At 42.3% G+C, this 21,463-nt stretch overlaps 2 protein-coding genes and 1 long non-coding RNA gene across 7 annotated transcripts; 2 read left to right on the top strand and 1 right to left on the bottom strand.

The window, feature by feature from the left end:
• Nucleotides 1-2,893: 2,893 nt before the first annotated feature.
• Nucleotides 2,894-8,596, top strand: LOC139537169 (protocadherin-10-like). Of its 2 annotated transcripts, none has more exons than XM_071338180.1 (4): nt 2,894-5,758; nt 6,889-6,950; nt 7,469-7,575; nt 7,773-8,596. In XM_071338180.1, exons 1-4 carry the CDS (start codon nt 3,230-3,232, stop codon nt 8,087-8,089), a joined length of 3,015 nt encoding a protein of 1,004 aa, XP_071194281.1. In that variant the 5' UTR covers nt 2,894-3,229; the 3' UTR covers nt 8,090-8,596. The 2 variants fall into 2 exon arrangements, with proteins under 2 accessions (XP_071194281.1, XP_071194280.1); XM_071338179.1 differs by having other exon boundaries at nt 7,770-8,596.
• Nucleotides 8,597-10,828: 2,232 nt separating this feature from the next.
• Nucleotides 10,829-12,488, bottom strand: LOC139537172 (uncharacterized). Its single transcript, XR_011667475.1, has 2 exons — nt 12,324-12,488; nt 10,829-12,076 (listed from the first exon to the last, which is right to left on the bottom strand). It is a non-coding gene; the product is annotated as an uncharacterized lncRNA (long non-coding RNA).
• A 132-nt stretch (nt 12,489-12,620) lies between these two features.
• Nucleotides 12,621-21,083, top strand: LOC139537170 (protocadherin alpha-C2-like). 4 transcript variants are annotated; one of them, XR_011667474.1, is made up of 4 exons: nt 12,621-15,258; nt 16,528-16,564; nt 17,232-17,276; nt 18,167-21,083. XR_011667474.1 is itself a non-coding variant. In XM_071338182.1 (3 exons), exons 1-2 carry the CDS (start codon nt 12,805-12,807, stop codon nt 17,250-17,252), a joined length of 2,475 nt encoding a protein of 824 aa, XP_071194283.1. In that variant the 5' UTR covers nt 12,621-12,804; the 3' UTR covers nt 17,253-17,276; nt 18,167-21,083. The 4 variants fall into 4 exon arrangements, 3 of the variants coding, with proteins under 3 accessions (XP_071194283.1, XP_071194284.1, XP_071194282.1); XM_071338182.1 differs by lacking the exon at nt 16,528-16,564; XM_071338183.1 differs by lacking the exon at nt 17,232-17,276.
• Nucleotides 21,084-21,463: the final 380 nt, after the last annotated feature.

Genomic DNA, 21,463 nt, shown 5'->3' with positions numbered 1-21,463 from the left:
AGAGTTGAGACTGGAAACACACTCAGACATTGGATGGGAAATTGTATGTAGCCCTTGTTTGAACACAAGACTTTCAGACTTCTTCCATGTACATAGATAGAGCATTGTCCTCCTATGCACCATGGGTGTTATTCAAGTAATATTTCACAATTCCCATTTTTCACACAAACATAGGCTTCTGGGGGTGTTATTCAATCAACATTTCACAATTCCCAGCTGGGGGTAGAAAGTGAGGAGGAAACATGCACATAGCAATAGGGGAGAGGGCACCAGGTGACAGGTGAGAATGTGGCCTTGGATAATAATCTGTGGCCTTGAACAGTGTTCATGTGAATATAATAGTGTCAACGAGTACATTGTCATTACACTGTAGTTGCATTGGATTGCCAGGAAGTTGTATTAACATGAGCTAATAAACAGTCAATGTTGACAGCCAGGAAAGTCTGATGTAGGCATCAGTGCTGCCACTTTGAGGGACGTAGTGGAACTGCACATCATGTAGCCTACCATCCAAAACTACTGTAGTGCTGCAAGTCACACCAGTCCGTACAGGATATGCCAGTCCTTTAGAAGTATGTCACACACACAAATGAATCTGGTGCGATGCATGTCTCTGTATTATCTGCCTAGTTTCAAACACTCCTTGTTTGTGCTTAAACCCATACAGTATCTTTCCTTTTTCCTTGGGAATCCTACGGTTTACACAGCTGAGTAACAGGTGCTGTGGCTGCCCCTATCGTCCTCTACCCCCTTTCCCCTCCTTTCATTCTCTCGCTCCTTCCTATAATCTTTCCCTTTGGTCTTTATCTTCCCCACTCCTGTTGCCATCACCCACTGTCCTTCTCGGCCCCTCTGCCTCTCCCTCTCTCCTTAACATTTGCTCTCCTTTAAGTTATTCACTTTTCAGACTTCTTCCCATCAGCCACAGTCGCTTGGCATGACAGCATAGGATGAATGTAAAAAGATAAGGACCTGCAGTCGATCGCTCTCTTTACCCACTGTCATTATGTCAGGCACATCTCAATAAGAGACATTTGTATAGGTATACATTTGATTGACAGTTGGTGTAGATCTACCTGTATGCCTGATCCCTTAAATGTTTGGACATGTGTGTTGTTCATGTGTGTGTGTGTGTGAGAGAGAGAGAGAGATGGTGAGGGTGAGGGTAGTGCCCACATTCCTTTGGGATTCCTGACATTCCCTGTCTGTGGCACCTTGCTCCATCTCTGCACCCTGAGAGAGAGAGAGAGCGAGAGAGAGCCTCCCATTGACTCAGACCAATGACGCTAATCTAAAGTATATGTCTCCCTCTACTGGCCTTCACAGGCACCCTAACGAAATATCCTACGGTTGCATCTTCTCCTGTAAATTCCTCTGAGCGCCACCGCCTTCATCAAAGGTATACTGCTTTTTGACTGATACGCCAGATGGCGCCGAGACGATCTTTTTCCCCCACGCATTTATCATGATCACTTGTAATCTCCTAGCACGTAACACACTACCAGACAGCAAATCGTTGGAAGCATTTTTGAGAAAATCCATGAATATAAAATATTAGATTCATAGAAATCGTGTGCGTTTCGTGATATTGGTGGGCCGTTAGTGTAGGTAGGCCTATATCTTAATCTAACTTACATCCTTGGATTTATACTGGCGGATTTAGAAAATAAAGGATTAGGTCTAACACTGATGGTAAACGCATCTAAAATACCGTTTACTGTATTTTCCACATCTGCAGCTTTACAGATTTGCTGTAATTAAGACCAAGACCAGATGTATTGCTAGATACCCTACTTTACTTTTAGTATTTGTTTTATAATGGTGTGTGTGCGTGTGCGTGCGTGCGTGTGGTAATCCCTTTGTCTTTTTATCCGTAAATGTGTTTGTCACGATACCAACCGCCGCGTAGCAGTTAAAATCTGTTTCCGCTGTGGGTAAATGACGTTAAACATGCACTTAAGGCATGTGGAAAACAGGTCAATGCAACTGCACCAGCGAAAACCGCTGTGCGTCCCACGGATAGCCCCGGGTTTATTTCTCACAAAACATCTTAATTCCTCTGTTCGCTAATGATCCCGGAACACTTCCCTCTAATCCCCACTCCGTTAATTAAAAAGAGCACGAGCCCACGGAAAACCTCGCCATCTGCTGTGGTTTCATTCCGTTAGACAGATTGTGTTTTCATCTTATTTAAAACAAGGGGATTGGAGAGTTTTTAGAGCAGGCGTGTGATGGAGTGATGAGAGGATGACCTCTCACTGGTGAGGAGACACATCCTCTACTCACACGCACAGCTGGAATAGCCTAGCCTATAGCCTACTGAAAACGGTTTATTTTAATGTTTAAACTATACATTTTGGTCGTTTATTTTAGTGAGATGTTACTTATTTGCTCTCAAAAATAGAAAATGTTTAGGTTTTATTCAAAGATGTGCCTATGCGTTGTAAGGCTTATGCTATAGATTTGATTGTAGCCTAGCCTATTACTTTCTTCTTCTGCAAGTGGTTATTTTTAATGAAGCTACTGCAGTAGATCTATTTGACATAGCGAGGATCAAATCAACAACCATTTGTAACCCCAAAATAGGTAAGACACTTTTTGAAATTTTAAAGCATACGATATGTCGCATGAACCATGCATGGATGCTATTTTGTATTGTAACCTTCAAGAGAGATAAATTAGTTTAATTCAACTAAACTATCATAGCCTATCATTTTAGCCTCCCCGTCCCGTCCCGTAGAAATTGGGCTAAATAACACGGTCGCTGCATTTGATTAGTGCGAAAGATTAGCCTATGGTGTTGTGCTCAAACTGGAATCAGAGCAGATGTCGCTTTTCCCTATCGGAATACTGGGATTGAGCCAATAAACACACACACGCACGCACGCACACACGCGCGCACACACACACACACACACACACACACACACACACCAGAGCATCACAATGCTAATCAGAGACACCAACCTCCTCCGCGCACGCCTCCCTCTCTCCTCTTCTTTGCTCACTCACACACACATTCAAAGACACTCGGATGGGGCGAACTCCAAGGCTCCACTTCAAGTTGTGGATGCTATTAGCCTATATCTTTATATTCACTTTTTTTCATTTAGAATAAAATAGTAACATTGTAAAATGATTATTTACAGAATAATATATATTTAAACGTAATGATTTTCTAACTGAAACCCATGGAGTGCGCATTTTTGTAGTATAATCCGTCGCTCAGATGGACCTCCGAGGCGCAAAGAGACGGCTTGGGGGGATATGGCAGGTGACATGCCTAGCTCTCGTCGTATGTGTCCTGGATTTAGTTTGGGCTCAGATTCGTTATTCAATCCCTGAGGAACTGGAACATGGCGCTTTTGTTGGAAATATAGCCGATGACTTGGGTTTAGACGTCGAGAGACTCTCTGCGCGCAGGTTCAGGATAGTTTCAGGAGCAAAAAAGCAATACTTGGAGGTGAATTTAGAAAATTGTATTTTATTTGTAAACGAAATAATTGATCGAGAGGAACTATGTGAACAGAGTCTGTCTTGCTCTTTCCATTTGCAAGTGGTAATTGAAAACCCATTGGAACTGTACAGGGTTGAGGTGGAGATTTTAGATGTGAACGATAACTCACCCAGTTTTCCGTGGAGTGAGTTTAATTTGGATATATCCGAGTCGGCGGTACCCGGGTCCCGCTTCCCACTAGAGAGCGCGCAGGACTTGGACGTTGGCAGCAACTCGCTCCGCTCTTATCTGCTGAGTGTGAATGAACATTTTGTCCTGGACATCCAGACGCGTAGTGATGGCAGTAAGTTTGCGGAGTTGGTCCTGGAGAGCCCCTTGGACAGAGAGCAGCAGAATACGCACCAAATGGTGCTGACGGCTGTGGATGGAGGCTCGCCAGAAAGATCTGGGACAGCGCAAATCAATATAACAGTTCTGGATGCAAATGACAACGCGCCCGTGTTCGACCAGTCTTTCTACAGAGTGAGGCTTGTGGAAAACGCACCGAAGGGCACCGTTGTGATAAAACTAAACGCATCGGATTTGGATGAGGGTCCTAATGCGGATATCACATACTCTTTCAGCGGGCATGCTCCCATAAAAGTGCGCGAGCTTTTCAGTGTGGATTCGCGCACTGGAGAGATCAGAGTGAAAGGGGTCGTAGATTATGAAAAGGCCAGGATGCATGAGATATATGTGCAAGCCAAGGACAAGGGCCCATCGGCAGTGGCCGTGCACTGTAAAGTTCTGGTCAATATCTTAGATGTGAATGACAACCTCCCGGAGGTGATCTTGACATCAGTGTCCACACCTGTCCAAGAGGACGCCCCACCGGGGACTGTGATAGCTGTCATCAGCGTCATGGACAAAGACTCAGGTGAAAATGGGAATGTTGACTGTGAAATTCCACATCATGTCCCCTTCCAGCTCCACTCCTCTTTTAAGAACTATTACACTTTGGTTACTTGTGATTTTTTGGACAGAGAGACGGTGCCAGAGTACAACATCACTCTCACAGCAAGAGATATGGGCGCACCTCCCTTGTTCACAAGGAAAACTATTTTAGTTCAAGTGTCAGACATGAACGACAACACACCCCGATTCAAGCAGCCATCATACACCGTCTATTTGACAGAGAATAACGCACCAGGAGCCTCAATTTGCTCGGTTACTGCCCTGGATCCAGATTCAGACCAAAATGCCTATCTCTCTTACTCTATTCTGGAAGGTGATATACAGGGGATGCCCGTGTCCACCTACGTCTCCATAAACTCAGACAACGGGAATATCTACGCATTGCGTTCTTTTGACCATGAGCAGCTAAGAAACTTTCAGATTTTAGTCCAAGCACAAGATGCCGGGTTTCCACCCCTGAGAACCAATGTTACAGTAAATGTCTTTATTTTGGACCAAAATGACAATGCACCAGTCATAGTAGCACCTCTACCCCAAAACGGCACCGCGGCGACTGAAGTTGTGCCCAGGTCAGTTGATGCTGGCTATCTTGTGGCAAAAATCACTGCGATGGACGCAGACGCAGGTCAAAACTCGCGTCTGTTCTACCAGGTGCTCCAGGCAAACGACCCGAGCCTGTTTAGCGTCGCCCTGTACACGGGCGAAATCAGGACGATTCGCCGATTTGTGGAAAAAGACCCCATAAGGCAAATGCTGGTCATTCTGGTCAAGGACAACGGTCAGCCACCCCTTTCGGCCACAGTTTCCATCATCCTGTCAGTTGTTGACAACGTGCCAGAATCGCTGCCTGATTTCGGCGACCTCACACTGAGCCCCCAGTACCGCTCGAACCTCACGCTGTACTTAATAGTGTCTCTGGGCGTTATCTCGTTCACGTTTCTGGTGGCTATTATCGTCCTGGCAGCGATAAAGGGATACAGGGACAGACATTCCATTCGGAGGTATAACTGCTCTCTGAGTGCATGCTGCGGGTTCCGATCAGAGGAGTCTACCACTGATGTGTTCAAGAAGTCCAACTTGAACGTGCAGATAACCACAAGCACCAAAGGATCCACGAACTGCGTTGAGGCAAATGGCAACGGCCCCCTTTCTCAGCCATACTGCTACAAGATGTGTCTGACCCCGGAATCATCCAAGAGCGAGTTCATGTTCCTAAAGTCATGCAGTCCAATGAATGCGACTCCACAGAAAAATAATGCCAAGGGCGCAGACTACCCCAAATCGGGTTGGAGCGCACAGGACTCCCGCAGCCTGATAGTGAACAACGGAGCAACTATTCCGAACGAGGTAAATGGCCTAGGCCCGTACTGCTCCAAATATAATCACATCAGACTTCCAAATAATTATAATTTATCATTTTATTTGTATCATTTTGATGATTGTCACTCATGCTTGTTCAACAACTAAGAAACATTGCAAATGATAAATCTGTCAATGAACGGAAAGTAATTACGCACAAGTCGGGAAAGCTAATTACATTGAAATCAAAGGTACCGCTAACGTTTAAAGTACAAAATATGACTTCCAAAGTCATACTATTAAAATGATGCATGAAGACTATATGTATTGAAGTGGACTGAGACACAATTATACTATTAGTAGCGACTGAGCTAAGGTCAGGGGCAAACGTCACTGGTTTAATAATCCTTAAAACGGTCCGTGGTTAGTCTATCCACCATGGTTTATATGTAATATATAATGTAACATAAATCAATTGTAGCCCAGGTGATACTGTAAAAGTGTAAAGGCTTATAGAAATGGAGAGGTCATGTGAAGTATTACGTGCTATAAGCAAAACAACTTATTGTATTGTTATTCTGATTGCCTCAGCAAACCAACAATTTCCATGTGTCTGTTCAAGGATAAACTGACGCTGCAAGACCTTGAACGTGAATAGAGCAAGACGTCCATAGTGTGATGGGACTCATACAGTACACACAGTAATATATCAAATAATGAATGTATCCGAATGTAACGGTTTAAAAGTCATGAAATAAATAAATAAAACATGCAGAACGCATATACATATACATATACATATACATATGTAGAATCACTCTGATGACTGGGGATGGTGGCTCACTTGCAACTTCACATAATCTGCTTCTCCCTAGGGATGCTCCATCGTGCCACAGGGGGGCAATAGTTGCATGCATGGGTGCGTTAATGGACTGTAGTAGGCCTAGTGTAGAACATTAGTGCAAGACGTGATACAACTGTACTGCCCATTTTCCTAGTCAGTAGTTAATTTATTCATTCCTTATTGATTTATTTCAAGTGGCAATTGACTATCCACTGCAAAGTACATCATGTAATATTTCTCACAGACTCATATTTATTCGTGACAATTACATGTAATTGATGTGGACTATCATTTCAGTTGTATTACTAACCTCTCTACGTTCTCAATTGTGCAGCTCAAGCAAGCGAACATGGACTGGACATTGACGAAAAATCAACGAAATTCAGCACACAAAAGGTCAACAGAAATGCTGGTGGAAAAAAAAACTAGCGAGCACACACACACACACACACACACATTTGACATTTTAGTCAATTAGAGACGCTCAGTTAGTGCATTCATCTTAAGATAGCTAGGTGGGACAACCACATATCACAGGCATAGAAAGTCATTTTTTCTTCTATAACGTAGCTGTCAGTAGAGGGGGGGTTGAGGTGAGGAGGAGGATTATTTAAGATACTGTTTGAAGAGGTAGGGTTTCAGATGTGTTCGGAAGATGGGCAGAGACTCTGCTGTCCTAACTTCAGGGGGAAGCTGGTTCCACCATTGGTGTGCCAGGACAGAGAAGAGCTTGGACTGGGCTGAGCGGGAGCTGCACTCCGGTAAGGGTGGGAGGTCCAAGAGACCAGAGGTGGCAGAACGGAGTGCTCGGGTGTAGGGTTTGAGCGTAGCCTGAAGGTAGGGAGGGGCATGAACGCACACACACACACAACAAGGAGTCATTCTAGGTCCTTATTTTTATTTTCTTTCTACAGCTTTAGCTCCATGGAGAGGACCTTCCCACGTAGACCCAGGCCGGACCCGGATGGCTTTTCCTGCCCGGTGGCACCACAGTACTATACCTGGGGTAGTCATATGCGTGGTACGTGGACCAGGAACCTACAGTGTCAGAAAATATTCTATGCCAATACTAAAAGACAACAAAATACAGACCGGCTGTCTAGAGAAATAATGATAAAACTGACGCCATGACATTATTCCACACTTTATAACATGTTGCTATTGCAGATATCACACTAACTAACGAACACTTTATTATGTGATTTGTTTTGTTAGCAGAATACAAGATGTCCTCCCAGGTCGAAGGGATTGGAGAGCTAGGAAGTGTTGGAAGTGCAGGAAGGGTTCCAACCCGTTCGTGGACTCCGAGCTACACCCAGCCTCCATCTGCACAGCCACCACCTGACTACCAGCACAACGTCTACATCCCTGGCACACCGTCTGGGTACTGCACTCTGAAGCCTGCACCCAGGGGGGAACTGGATGTCTACAACTCATTCTCTACGTTTGGAAAGAATAAGAGGCTCATCTCTAGCTATGACCCGAGCTTTGACCAGAGAGAGGACAACCTGATAAACAATGACTTTTTTAAATGAATATATTAGAAGAGACTGTGCATACAATTTAATACACATTTCCGTGGATGTTCATTAACTATTAATATAATCAACCCATATAGTATAAACCTCTGTGCACAAGGGAAATTAAAATAGTTTAGTATGTTTGAATCCATGCTTCGAACACATAATTTAATACTTTACAGCATAGTCTTTTCTCTCAATACAGCAGTGTCATAATTCTCTCTTTTAATTTATATCATGTACAGTCCTAGTTGATAATGATGATGAGATTGTGCAGATATAAGGGCAATTATAGCCACTTGTGGGGATAATGGGGGAAATGATCTGAGGATATCTGTTACCAGCAGTTATGGCAAAGTCTCCAAATGCCTTGAGGGTTGCGTTGTGAAGATTGTGCACGGCATTCTGTTAGGCAGTAATTTACAAGCATGTATATCATATTGTTGTACTTTATACCTTCATGTTTGACCCGTTTGGCTTCTTAAACATGTTTATATGTATAAAATCTGATCTTACTGCTGATTTATTTGAATCAATGTGGGTTAGGACGGGTGGACTGGAGGACACACAGAGCCTTACGTTTGGCTACGGGACATACAATGTAGTTGTGACCGTATAAATACAATCTAAATTCAAGAATGTAGATTATATTTCTGTGGTTCCGAGCCCTGCCTGTGGAATGTGGTGCTGAATTGACGTAGACAATCGCTGTGACGTTGACGTCACATTATGATTATTGCGTCAAAAGTTGAATTCTTATCTATCTGTTGCTCTGAGATTTAGAGCCATATCGCTATCGTTCTGTTGTTGCTTTTGCAGTGCGACTTCTACAGTGAGATCGAGGCCATCTCAAGTTCTGTTTTTGAGGTGCTGCTGATTATGACAACTTGCAGGGGAGTTTCATCACAGGTATGTATAGCATAATTGAAATACTGTCTTGCACGTTTTACAGACCATTTAGTGGGGCCCGTATATGAGCCTAGCCGTCAACATGAAATCAAAGAAGCAGATTAAGAGAAATGGCAATATGTGAGGAAGAATATTATTTTTAATATATTATTTTTATATTTTGGCGTTTCGAATCTGCACTTGGATCAAATGTGTTTTGATATTGGACACTGTGCGGGTGTTCCCTAAGAATATACTTCACCATCACACAGAGTCAGAGGATGTGGCTTGATATCGACATCGACACTAGCTAGGTTTACATCCAAAAAGCAATACATTTTCATGCGAATATTCTATAATCCGCATGAAGAAAATATACGCATTTTTCAACCAGTGGTGTTTCCAGCAAATGTACTTGTTGCAGAAAAAAATCTCTGCATGATGATGTAGTCTACACAAAATGTACCTTTTCATTGACATTTTGATGTAGGCCTAAAGTATAAAAATCTAAAGTTCAATGTGTTTCCATCGCATTTTCAACTCTACAGATAGTTTTGTCACGCGCTCTAGCCAAAAGCTCGCAGATACAGTGCGGGTAGGCTGTGCGAGTAGGCTAGTCTACATGATGAGATCAGTATGGATAAGAATATCATTTATTTGTCAAACGGCAGTCAAGCATCTATCATCATGTCACCAGAATGAGACCATCGATATTTATTAGAAAGTAGCATCAATATCACCGTGGACTTTCACCAGCATGTGAAGTTGATCATCATTTATTTCATCTATAGCCTATAGCCTGCATGCTTTCCCGAGTCGTAGTGGGAGGACCACACAACATTTATCGCGTGACTCCAAGTTTACTTCGATATAATGGTTATTATATCAATATAACCAACGTTTCCACCACCATTTCTCGCCTAATTAATTTAACCGACACAAAAAGATCCCACCATGTCGAACAAACAAATAATCTGTTGGCATTTATACAATAGCACCGAAACTTTCTGTTTCCATCACAGATGTGATTTTTTGTTGTTGTTGATACGGTATGACTAGTCACATAAAAAGTGTGGATGGAAACATGTTTATTTATAATCCCATTTCTGGCAATTACAGCGCTACTCATTCAAGAAATCTTGTTTGGAGATCTAGATACTGTGTGGCGCAGTTCATGTGGTTTGGTGCTGAATTTAGGTTGGCTCGGAATTTACGCAGACTATCCTTGTGACGTTGACATCACATTACGATTAGTATTATTCTATTTATCTTTTGCATTGGTTTTATTTCACGAGATCAGTGTTGCTCAGATAGGCCCTGTCGCTGTTCTCGTGCTTGTCGCTGTCGCAGGAGGACGTTAAAGTGAGGGAGAGGCCAAGTTATAGCTTTGAGGTGCTGATTATCACAATTTACCGGAAGCTTTTTAACAAGTAGGAGCGTGTACAGGGCTTTCGAAAGATACATTTTCGTCTGCAAACATGCATTAACCCATTTAATCCCGAATTTTTCCCAGACATGAAAATATCCAAATCAAGTGTCATTATTAACCCTTTGAAGTAATCAATCATTATTTTTTGAAATTTTTATGGAAAAGTAGGTGAAAAAGTGTGTTTTATGGCGGGTCACAATTGTGACCGGTGGGATAATGGGATGTATACGGAATTAACATATTTCTCCTATGCAGTTATCAAAGTTCTTATATATCCCAACCCAGTTATTAACACATTTAAAACTCTGTCACTAGCAGTCCCCAGCATTGCCACTAGAATGCCCCGTCACATTCTAGTGTGACTATTTTACACATCAAAAACCCTTATACAACACGCTATGAATACTGAGAGAAAAGACAAAAAGACAACAACCATCAACGTATTTCAACATTGTTACTTTAGTTATATGTATTGAAACATTAATATTGTAACTTTATTGTAACAGTTGAACTTGTACTTTAGTGCAATATTCATTGTAACATTGTCATTGTGACATTTTAGTGCAACATTCACTAACAACTGTATAGCAGTCATGTGATTCATTCCCACTGAACATAAAGGTAACATTTAGGATAGAGGTAGCCTGTAGAATATGCATTCAAGTAGAGGCCTACACTGAACAAAATACAAATATATATATATATTTAAAAAGCGCCACTGCACAATGAGTGCTTATATATATGTATATATCATAGAGCTTCAGAACCAAGTGCCAGATTAGTTTGTGCATCACTGTTTTGAACTACGATCAGTCAGACCTACTGTCATACAGGATGTCTTGAATAAATTGACCTTCTGTTCCAAAAACATTTCAGTCATTTTGATTGTCTTTTTCGTCAACTTTTCTTTTCTTCCTAGAGTCCGTTGTACTGCTTCTCCTCACCCTTTATCGACTTTTCTATTTTTCTTTTGTCTTTTTCAGCCCTTTTTCATTCGGTCTTATCTCCTTTTCTACTGTCCATGGTATATCTTGAAGCACTCTATGTGCAGTGGCGCTTTGCATTTCTCACATGCATAGGTAGTACGTTTGTCACAATGACGACTTCTCTGGAACCGGTGCATCGTGTTGATTGGCCAGTGAGAAGCTTTGTCATATCTTGCCTGATCTTCAACAGTAGCAGCCAGTAGAGATCTCCTTCCGTGGCTCAGTGGTTTTGTGCCAAACTTTTGCACATTTGGGCTGTATACTATGTGTTTTGGAATCACATCAGTGGCAGGCCTCTTCGATTGTTTGAACGCTCAATCTTTATTTTTGACCACCTGCAGCTTTTCCCTTGGCTCTTCTGGCTGACCCCTTTTGCTTGTAGAGACCCTTGGCTCTTCATTATCAACAACGGAGAGGGGTGGGGGAGGTTGTGGATGGGGGGTGGGGGGGGGGGGGTGGTGAGGGGTAGGTCATCATCACTGATAACGTTGTTCCTGTCATGATCTGTTTGCATAGGTTCAGCATATGCATTCAACAGCCTGGCTGGCAAATGGCCTGTCCGTAGTCCATATCTGACCCATCGCTATCACAATCACTCAGGACAGCATCTTTCTCATTTTGAGGGATAACTGCAATGTTGCAGGCCTTGTCTGGGCAGTCACCTAGATCAACATATCCATAACTTGACTCAAAGTGACACTAAAAGAAAGAACAGAGTAGAAAGTTAGGTAAAACAAGAACTATGTCTGTGTATAAGTATGTGAATACCTAGATGCACTGTGTTATCCCACCGGTCACTATTGTTGCCGTCAACATGTATACTTATTCTATGACCACACTGAACAAAGTTGAGTAATTGCAAATGCATATATCAATACCAGACACCCTAAAGATGATGTGTACCAAAAATCTTTGTCCTAACTTTATGTTAACATACTTTACTAACCTTCTGTTTGGGAGCTTTGATGCAGTCATCCTCTTCTCATGGTGCAACCAGGAAGTAAACAGCTCTGGTCATGTGACAATTCACACTAAACATGTGACACTGCACATCTTTCATTGAGACCCTTTATTATTTCAATATTTGCTGGAAATGCATTGATACATCATTCAGTAACATTTTTAGAGCCTTATAACTGAACACGTTTTTTATATAGGATTAAATAGGTTAATGTTACATTCAAAACAATTCCACATAGCTCACGCAATGTCGCTGTTCCTTTACGACTAGTCAGCAGACATCATCACGATTGGGAGGGCAACGCACCGCAGTTGTACCGCGTGGAGGCTTGGTATGAATTCCCCGGTTTAGAAGAGAAGGCTACCGATTGTTTCTCACATAAACAATAGCGTTTAGATGTAAATGTATTCGGTTTCAACGCATTGCTACAAGTACTGTCATATTTTACCATATTTGGTTTGCAATAATGGCTTTATCCATTGCAACTGTCTGGACAAGGTGCGCCACGGTTCTCTTTGTATTCAGCGGGATGTGGGGAATTGCTTTGCCCATTACTCGCTACTCTATTCCCGAGGAAATGCAAGAGGGTTCCGTTGTTGCAAACCTGGCTACAGATTTGGGACTTGACGTTCGCGCTCTGGTAACACGCAAGGCAAAGCTTGACATCATCCACACTAAGAAATATTTGGACATTAACAAAGAAACGGGAGAGCTATTCATACTTGAAAAGATAGACAGGGAATACATATGCTCGAGCAAGACAACGTCTTGTTTTCTTAAAACGGATGTCATACTTGAAAATCCCATTCGTATTTTTTACATTGAGCTTGAAATCATGGACATAAATGACAACGCACCTATCTTTCGAAGGGAGACAATGCAATTGGATATTTCAGAATCTACCGCTCCAGGAGAGAGATTCTCTTTGACAAATGCTGTGGATGCAGATGTCGGTGCGAATTCTATTAAGACTTACTATTTGAGCGAAAGCAAGTATTTTACAATTGAAATACAGACCGGAAGCGATGGCTCTAAATATGTAGATTTGGTTATCAACAGTAATTTAGATCGGGAGGAACAGGCGGTTCATAATTTAATATTAACCGCTGCAGATGGCGGGGTTCCTGCGCGCTCATCCACAGCCAGTATCATCCTTATGGTTCTGGATATCAATGACAATGCCCCCTTTTTTAACCAGCCGATATATGCTATTAATGTAACTGAAAACTCCCCAATTGGAACTCTAGTAATGAAGTTGAGCGCAACAGACTTGGACGAGGGCACCAACGCAGAGATTACATATTCATATACGTTATATACATCCGAGAAGACACAAGAAAAGTTCTCTCTAAATTCAAATACAGGGGAAATAAAGGTGAAGGATGTGATTGATTTTGAGGAGAGTCACAGTTTCGATATATATATTCAAGCAAGAGACCAAGGATCGAATTCGTTATCCGGAGATTGTAAAGTAATGGCATTTATTACCGATCTGAATGACAACTATCCTGAGGTTACCATTACATCTTTTAAAAGCACGGTCAAGGAAGATGTTTCCATAGGAACATTAATAGCAGTGATCAGTATAAGCGATAGGGACTCTGGGGACAACGGTGAAGTTGAACTCACTTTGAACCAACAAGCATCTCTACCCTTCGTTCTCGATAAGTCTTCGGAGGATTACTTTGCTCTGCTTATTTCAGAACCACTGGACCGTGAGACAATTCCAAGATATGACATCACTTTCATAGTCACAGACAAAGGAACACCTCGCTTATTTGACAATGAGACAATCACCTTGGAAATACTGGACGTCAATGATAACGCACCAGTATTCCCCCAGTCGTTCTACACAATCCATGTTGTAGAGAACAACGTCCCCGGCGCACTGTTGACGTCACTCAGTGCTTTTGACCCCGACCTCCACGAGAACCAGTATCTGGTCTATTTTATCATGGAGAAGGAGATCATCAACACGTCTATGTCCATGTTGTTCTCCATTAATCCAGAGAATGGCAACCTTTATGCTCTAAAGACCTTTGACTTTGAAAGGGAGAGGGAGTTTCTTTTCCACATAGAGGCCAGAGACTCTGGGTTACCTCCACTCAGCAGCAATGTGACAGTTCACATCATCATTTTGGACCAGAATGACAACACCCCGCTCATAGTGTCGCCTTGGCGAGCACAGGGCTCGGTAATTGAAGAGGTGATCCCGAGGTCCGCTGATAAAGGATTCCTGGTTGTCAAAGTGATCGCCATTGACACAGACTCATTACAGAATTCCCGGGTCACATATCAGCTTCTACAGACCAGTGACTCTTCTCTGTTCAGTCTAGATCAGTACAACGGGGAGATCCGGACCTCGAGAATGTTCAGCTACAGGGACCCCCGTCATCAGCGGCTGGTTGTTGTCGCCAAAGACAATGGAGACCCCGCTCTTTCGGCCACAATTACCATCAAGATATCAACAGTAGAACACATGGTGACGCCATTCTCAGAAACTACTGAGGTGCCTTTAGAATTTGACTTGTTCACAGACTTAAATCTCTATTTGGTCATCGGTTTGGGTTCAGTGTCCTTCCTGCTGTTGATCACCATATTGGTGGTCATTGTGCTGAAGTGTCAGAAACCAAAGCCCATGAAGATGCCTCCTGCTATAAATATGAATCTGAACAGTCTGAACAGGAACAGTGTGATCAGCAGAAACAGTTTCATCAGCCAGAGGTGCTCCACCATAGCCGATTCCACCCTCATCTCCAGTGATGCCTACTGGTACAGCCTGTTTCTAGCAGAGACCAGGAAAGGCAAGGTGGTTGTCAGACAGCCTATAGTACCCAAGGGAGCAGGCTACTTTGTGTCCAGTATACCCAGAAGCACAGGTCCTACAGAGACCAGCGACTCAAGAGCATCCACACTACAGGTATGTGCTCCTCTGAGCTGGAGGCCTGGAGCAGTTTTCCTCTTGTATTTCTTCATATGAAATGCACACTCCTCCTTCCTTCATGTAATCACAAATCAGACAAGGGTGGATTAATAAAAGCAGTAGCCTTGCTTTCATTCAGCCTATAATGCATTCACTGATTACATGAATGAAGGATGCATTAAAAAATTATTCAGACAGGGCCTCGTTTTGCAAAGAACATTATTTCCCCCTTTGAAAAGATATTCTAGACCAGAGCTGCCTCTGCATGTTTCTATGTTCTGGCACTGCGCACCCTGCAGACTGAGTGACTGTTTGACTCACATCACAATGTCATATTCATTCCTCTTAGAGGAGGAGCCTCAGTGCAGCTCTCAGCCTTCTACTCACACACTCCAGTTAATGAACAGAGACTGTGCTAGTGTACTATTTAGAACTGTTTCTCTGACCAGGGTTTACCAATTAGAGGATGCTTGAGGTTGGCTTGTTAAATATACCCCATTTTATTCTAAGGATCTATGGGATGTCAGCAGGTTTTATCGTGTTATGCTCTGCTCTAGTCCTGTGGTGTTTGAACACAGGCAGTCTATTGCTGTGTGTTTTGTAGACATTAACAGAAATACTTATTTGCTTTTAATTTGCCCTGCTGCCTTTCACTCTACTGGCGTTTGGCTCCGATGGCTTACGTAAGTCATTGAGCCATGCTAATTCCCAAGTCATGTTTCTGCCACTTCCTTTCATTCTTAGCTTGCAGTTCATGCAATTTTAATATATAACAAAAAATGGCTTTCCAAGATCGTCTGTGTGCTGTTGTCTCAGACATTACAACTCTTTGAGGTCAGGGAATTGAAAACCAGGCCTGGGGTTTGTGTAATAATAAAACTAACCCGGGGGAGAAGAATGGACTCAAGTGAACTCTTTCACAGTTAAACTTCGTACAGTATAATATTCATGGGAAAGTCAGTGTAGGCTAAACATTGTATGACATTGTGTTTATTCTAATGACATTTGTGTAGATGTGTGTTGGTCTTTGTGCATTTTCTTTTTCAGGTTGCAGGCCCAATAAGATGCGGCCCTTGTCTGACTGAACTGAACTGGCATTTTAATTTCAGCTTTGATTTAGGGACAAGGCAGAGTCCTCTCCATTGTACTGACATGACATGAAAACTAAGGAGATGGATTGGATTAGTGGAGCGTGTGTTTTTGAAAAGTGTGTGTGTGTGTGTTTTGGACGCTGACAATTGAACCTTTCTTTTTTCTATTCTAAAGTACTCAAAATGAAAGGAAGCCCATTCTACAGCTGGAGGTATGCTGGTTGCTGGTAACATGTAGGAGCACTGTGATTGGTGTAACTCAAACTAGGATTATGTTTCTAGGCCTGTTTTTTAAAATACATTTTCTAAGTGTCACTTTTATCACCCCATATGTGGGGTTGATCTGTGTAGGCAGAGTTCAGTGTCCTTTTTAAAAGGGGGCATGGATTATATAATGTCAGCAAAGAGCAGACAAACATTGATTCTCAGAGAGGAGGCAGAGAAAGGACAATGAATTCCTGCACTCTTAGAAAAAAAGGGTTCCGAAAGGGTTCTTTGGCTGTCTCCATAGGAGAACCCTTTTCGGTTTCAAGTAGAACCCTTTCCACAGCGGATTCTACATGGAACCCAAGAGGATTCTACATGGAACCAAAACGGGTTCTTCAAAGGGGACAGTTGGGGACAGTTGAAGAACCCTTTAAGGTTCTAGACAGCACCTTGGTATCTCCCTTTCTCTATTTTTCATCTGTCCCCTTCCCCTGACACTCACTGCACACCCTCCTTCCCATTGACCTTCATTGTGATGCATCTGTGAGCTATGAATATGAGATTTGGAAATCTCTCTAAAGCGGGAAACTAATCACTCACTGACAGCTGAGATTAGGCCCAAAGTGGCTGCCAGGTCAGAATAATAATTACAATATGTGGTTTGTTTGGCAGAGACTCACGGCAAAGCTCTAAGCACGAATAAAGCAGAGGATTAAGGTATGCACTGTCCTGGTCCTGAGTTCTCAGTGTGTACACCTGCCTCAGAGCAGTGGCTGCATCATCCAGCACCTCTGTCACATCCACACACATATTTTAGCTCTGCCCCTGTTGCCCAGTAGCCACCTCTTATCACTAGACCAATACAAGGGAAAACATTTCAATTATGATCAGCATGGTGTCAGGCAGTGGCCACAGACTAACTAACACAGACTTACTAACACAGACTAAATGTGGCCTCCATAGACAGTACCAATAGCCCTACATTCACACACACACACACACACACACACACACACACACACACACACACACACACACACACACACACACACACACACACACACACACACACACACACACACACACACACACACACACACACACACACACACACAATTGTACTAAAATAGCTCAAACACCAGCCTGCCTATCCCCCACTCTCCCAAACTGTGATGTGCATGTCTCTATGGTACATATACCCCTTTCATGTTTCCTTATTCTTGTCATTTGTTTGGTTTTATTCAAATTTCACTTGCTTGCTTCTTAATCTGGCCTAGATGCACATGATAGATCCATTCTGTAATCTGGCCTGATTTCTAATGTCTGTGAGGATAATAAAATAAGGATTTGAACAAATAGCCCATGTAGACAATTTGATGGAACTCACCATGCACACCTCCCTACATAATCCAGAGCATGATAATTGTTTAAGCAACTCAGTATGTAACACCCACCCATGTTTGATTGATGGTGCAGTAACCAGTCAGGTCCCAGTTGAGGGATCTTATCAGTTGCATGATTTGTGACTCCTTAAAGGCTGTCAATCAAGCTGATCCCCTCCTCTCTCCACCTCCTACTGGCTGACTGTATTTTCTATTTATTGGCAGGATTCCAGGGCCAGCAGTGACCTGCCATGATGTCCTCATTCTGGGGTATTCAGCTGGAGAATGTTCAAAGAAGTTAAGAGCGACACCAACACCCCTCCTTCAATCACTGGGATCCAACAGTTACCTCTGGGGGCAGCTCCTCCAACCCTCTGCCCTCTTCGAACCGACCACACCTGTAGACCGTAGACTACCTTCATCATTTTCCATCAAGCATGAATCTGCATGGCTACATCGACAGGTACTTGCATTTAGAAAATATCCTGAAGAAGAAAGGAACTTAACATGAGGTCTTTATGCATAGCACTCTCTGTTAACATGGGAGCAGGCACTCAATATCTTCCAAAATCCTACCTTACCTCTCCAGGAAAAACATGACACAAAAGGGATATTCTGTTGTGTCCTTGTGAGGGTACCTCATTGTGATGTCATAATGCATTATTTGGGGTATGTGTGTGAGGTCATAATCAAAGAACAAAAAAAACATGTACAAGAGAATGATGGTGCCAATGCCTTCCATAACTCGTGTAGCTGGTGAAATAAGAATCTCAGTTCATCTGTGAATGTGTAGGGTGCACACTGTAGGTAAGAACCTTTGTTTGTTTTGATTAGAAATAAGACTTAACATTTTTCATCATTTTGGCTTTCTAGACCTTGTTTTTGGCTCCGGACATCAACCTATAGTATGGAATTATTCATTTCCTGATACATGGTGTTGGATGTGCATGTTGAGTTGCTACTATAAAATAGATCAATACCTGAAACCTGTCATCCAATGAGCCAGGTAGGAGAGAAGTACCCCATGTTGCTCCACTTCACATTGCAGACAGAGTTAATATATTCTCACAGTTCAAATATTCATGAGCACATTTGACGGTGGCACTATATTTAGTATATTTTGATGATAGACATTTCCTTCTCAGCATATCTATATAAAGCACAGACTAGAATCCATTTTTTTTGTGTGAGATCATGTCCAAGGAAATACTCAGGACAGTGACACACCAGGATTTAGCTCCTACCTGCCTAAACAGTGCAATATGACGATCAACCTAGAAAACACTGTATGTAGAATGGCTGTAGTACTAAAGGGCTTCACTTTACAACAACTTATCATACCTCCATCTGAGTTTTGTCAACTTACCTGTGCAGTCCTCTGCCCGGTTCTGATAACTAACACTTTCCCTGCACTGTGAACAAGCCTCAGAGAATCAGCTAAAGGAGAAATCAACGTAAAACAGGAGGCTTACGGGAAGAAACCATGTGTACTTTAAATGAGAAATGTTACTATATTCACTTAACAAATGTGACTTTTGAAAGTATTTATCATTGTATAATCAAAATGTATTGTATGTTTGGCATGATACAATACAATACTCTGGACATGTTTTTAAAGTTTACAATGTTTTATGAATTTGTATGTTGTTGTTTTTTTAAATATTTGGACCTAACAATTCTTAATGCTACTTTTTGTGACTTATTCAAGTGCATTGTGTAGTCTACTGTATTATATTTGTAGTGCAATAATACAGCATTCAATTATTTTATCTGATACAGTGTACAGACAGACAATCTAAATTATTTTATGACATTTGAATGGAGTACTCCACTGCTTAAGCATTTCACCAAAATGTTATTTTCAGTGTATCAAACTGTTCATAGACATATAGTAGTTCTCCCAGCAAGATCATGAAGTGCAAAGATTTTAATGCAAGGCGTTAGGTCTTAGAAATGAGAAACTAGAACAGACAGCAGTGTGTCCACGTGACAATATGGAGGGAAAGGCCAAAACAAGGAGAGAGAGAAACTGTGAAGATGAGCGTGAGACAGAAAGACTATGCTACTAACACTATTCTATTCCTTTGACGTTAGTGCATGACCTCATAGGCCGAACACTCACAACCCATCCAATCTCATTTGAAATGCAATACTGTACTTAAATACTACTATATATATCTCAATCATATAGGTTGCATGGGAACACACTAAGCTCTTCCTATACACAGTTATTTGCACTTAATCCAGACCTGGTTGCACTACTCATCTATCACAAACTGCAGTGCAGCTGTAGTTCTCATCAATGTTCCAGTTCTCTCTTGATCTCTTTCCCTTGTTAAAGCTCTCTGTGAGGTCATTGTGTGAGGGAGGTGCTACACTAATTATGGTACACATGTGGGCTCTGCCTACTCTGTCCGTAGGGAGGAAATACTGCCTGAGCATTGTATAAAGACACCTTTAGTTGGGTTACAGAAAATATCCAACTAAATTCAGACGTCATGTGCTCTTTATGGGTGTCATGCGTTACACCAGTACATGTGACACGAGGACAATGAGATAATGGTGCTCAATACAGATTCAAGTCATGATTATTACCAGGGATAAAATGTCATCTGGATGAACTTAGATCCCAGGAGTTTGGAGAGAACATCCTAAGCAGCCAGTGGCTGTGTGATGTGACCTGAGAACTCAAGCTCAAACCAACGGAGGGGTTTAAAACCTGTATCGTTGTATCTACTTTGTACTTTGTGGTTGTTGTTTTTCTAAATACAATATACTTTTTATATCTGCTGTGATCTCTGAACTTGGCTTGACAGCACAGGAGGGTGTTTGTGTTGCTTGCTTCAGTATCATGCAGATGTGTCTGTCTCTGTTGTGCGGCTACACTGCTTATTCCTGCATTTTGATTCTACATTTCGATTCTACAGTCTACTGTATCTGCCTGCCTTTCTGCAGGACTTCCTGTGTTCTAGGTGGTTGGGGGGGTGAGGACACAACCCACAACGCTGATTGGTAGATGAGAGAGTGTGTGGGAGAGAATGGCCTTGCCTAATTTTTTTATTCAAAAACAGTTTGGATGTTGTTTCTGTTGTTTATTGTCCTGCTTGTAAATGCGTATGTGAATAAAGCTTTCAGAGCTGTGCTTCTACGGGTCAGTTTCTTTCCGAAGGCCAGTATTGAAGTTATCGGTGTTGATCGGATACTTAAATCATCAGGCATTGATGATAACCCAGTTTCTCACTCCAGGGCTCCATACTAAATCAGGGAGATTGATTATTAAACTGAGGGAGAGGTTAAGATTCAGGAAGTAGGAGGTAGAAACACAGCTTTCTCCTGGCGATGTTCTTCTTATCTTAATGACGTTAAAGACCACACTGCACAGTGTGAAACTGATGGATGATCTCCTCTATGACAGCACAGAGCCTCTACCCGGCAGTCCGCTGCAAACGAATGATGGGAGTGGGCTGGTTGCTAGGGACCACCCAGTACCTAAGAAACGGTTGCCATGACAACTGTACCCGC

This window comes from Salvelinus alpinus, chromosome 13 (genome assembly GCF_045679555.1).
Source record: "Salvelinus alpinus chromosome 13, SLU_Salpinus.1, whole genome shotgun sequence".
NCBI classification, from domain to species: Eukaryota; Metazoa; Chordata; class Actinopteri; order Salmoniformes; family Salmonidae; genus Salvelinus; species Salvelinus alpinus.
The sequence above is the reverse complement of the archived record's forward strand: the minus strand, read 5'-3'. Positions and strand labels throughout refer to the sequence as shown.

Bases quoted from the DNA above. Each gene is read 5' to 3' on its own strand.
- LOC139537169 (XM_071338179.1), top strand. From the start codon at position 3,230: ATGGACCTCCGAGGCGCAAAGAGACGGCTTGGGGGGATATGGCAGGTG. The intron at 6,951-7,468 runs GTCAACAGAAAT...TTCTTTCTACAG, and splicing joins CGAAATTCAGCACACAAAAG to CTTTAGCTCCATGGAGAGGA. The intron at 7,576-7,769 runs GTACGTGGACCA...TTGTTTTGTTAG, and splicing joins CTGGGGTAGTCATATGCGTG to CAGAATACAAGATGTCCTCC.
- LOC139537170 (XM_071338181.1), top strand. From the start codon at position 12,805: ATGGCTTTATCCATTGCAACTGTCTGGACAAGGTGCGCCACGGTTCTC. The intron at 15,259-18,166 runs GTATGTGCTCCT...ATTTATTGGCAG, and splicing joins CAAGAGCATCCACACTACAG to GATTCCAGGGCCAGCAGTGA.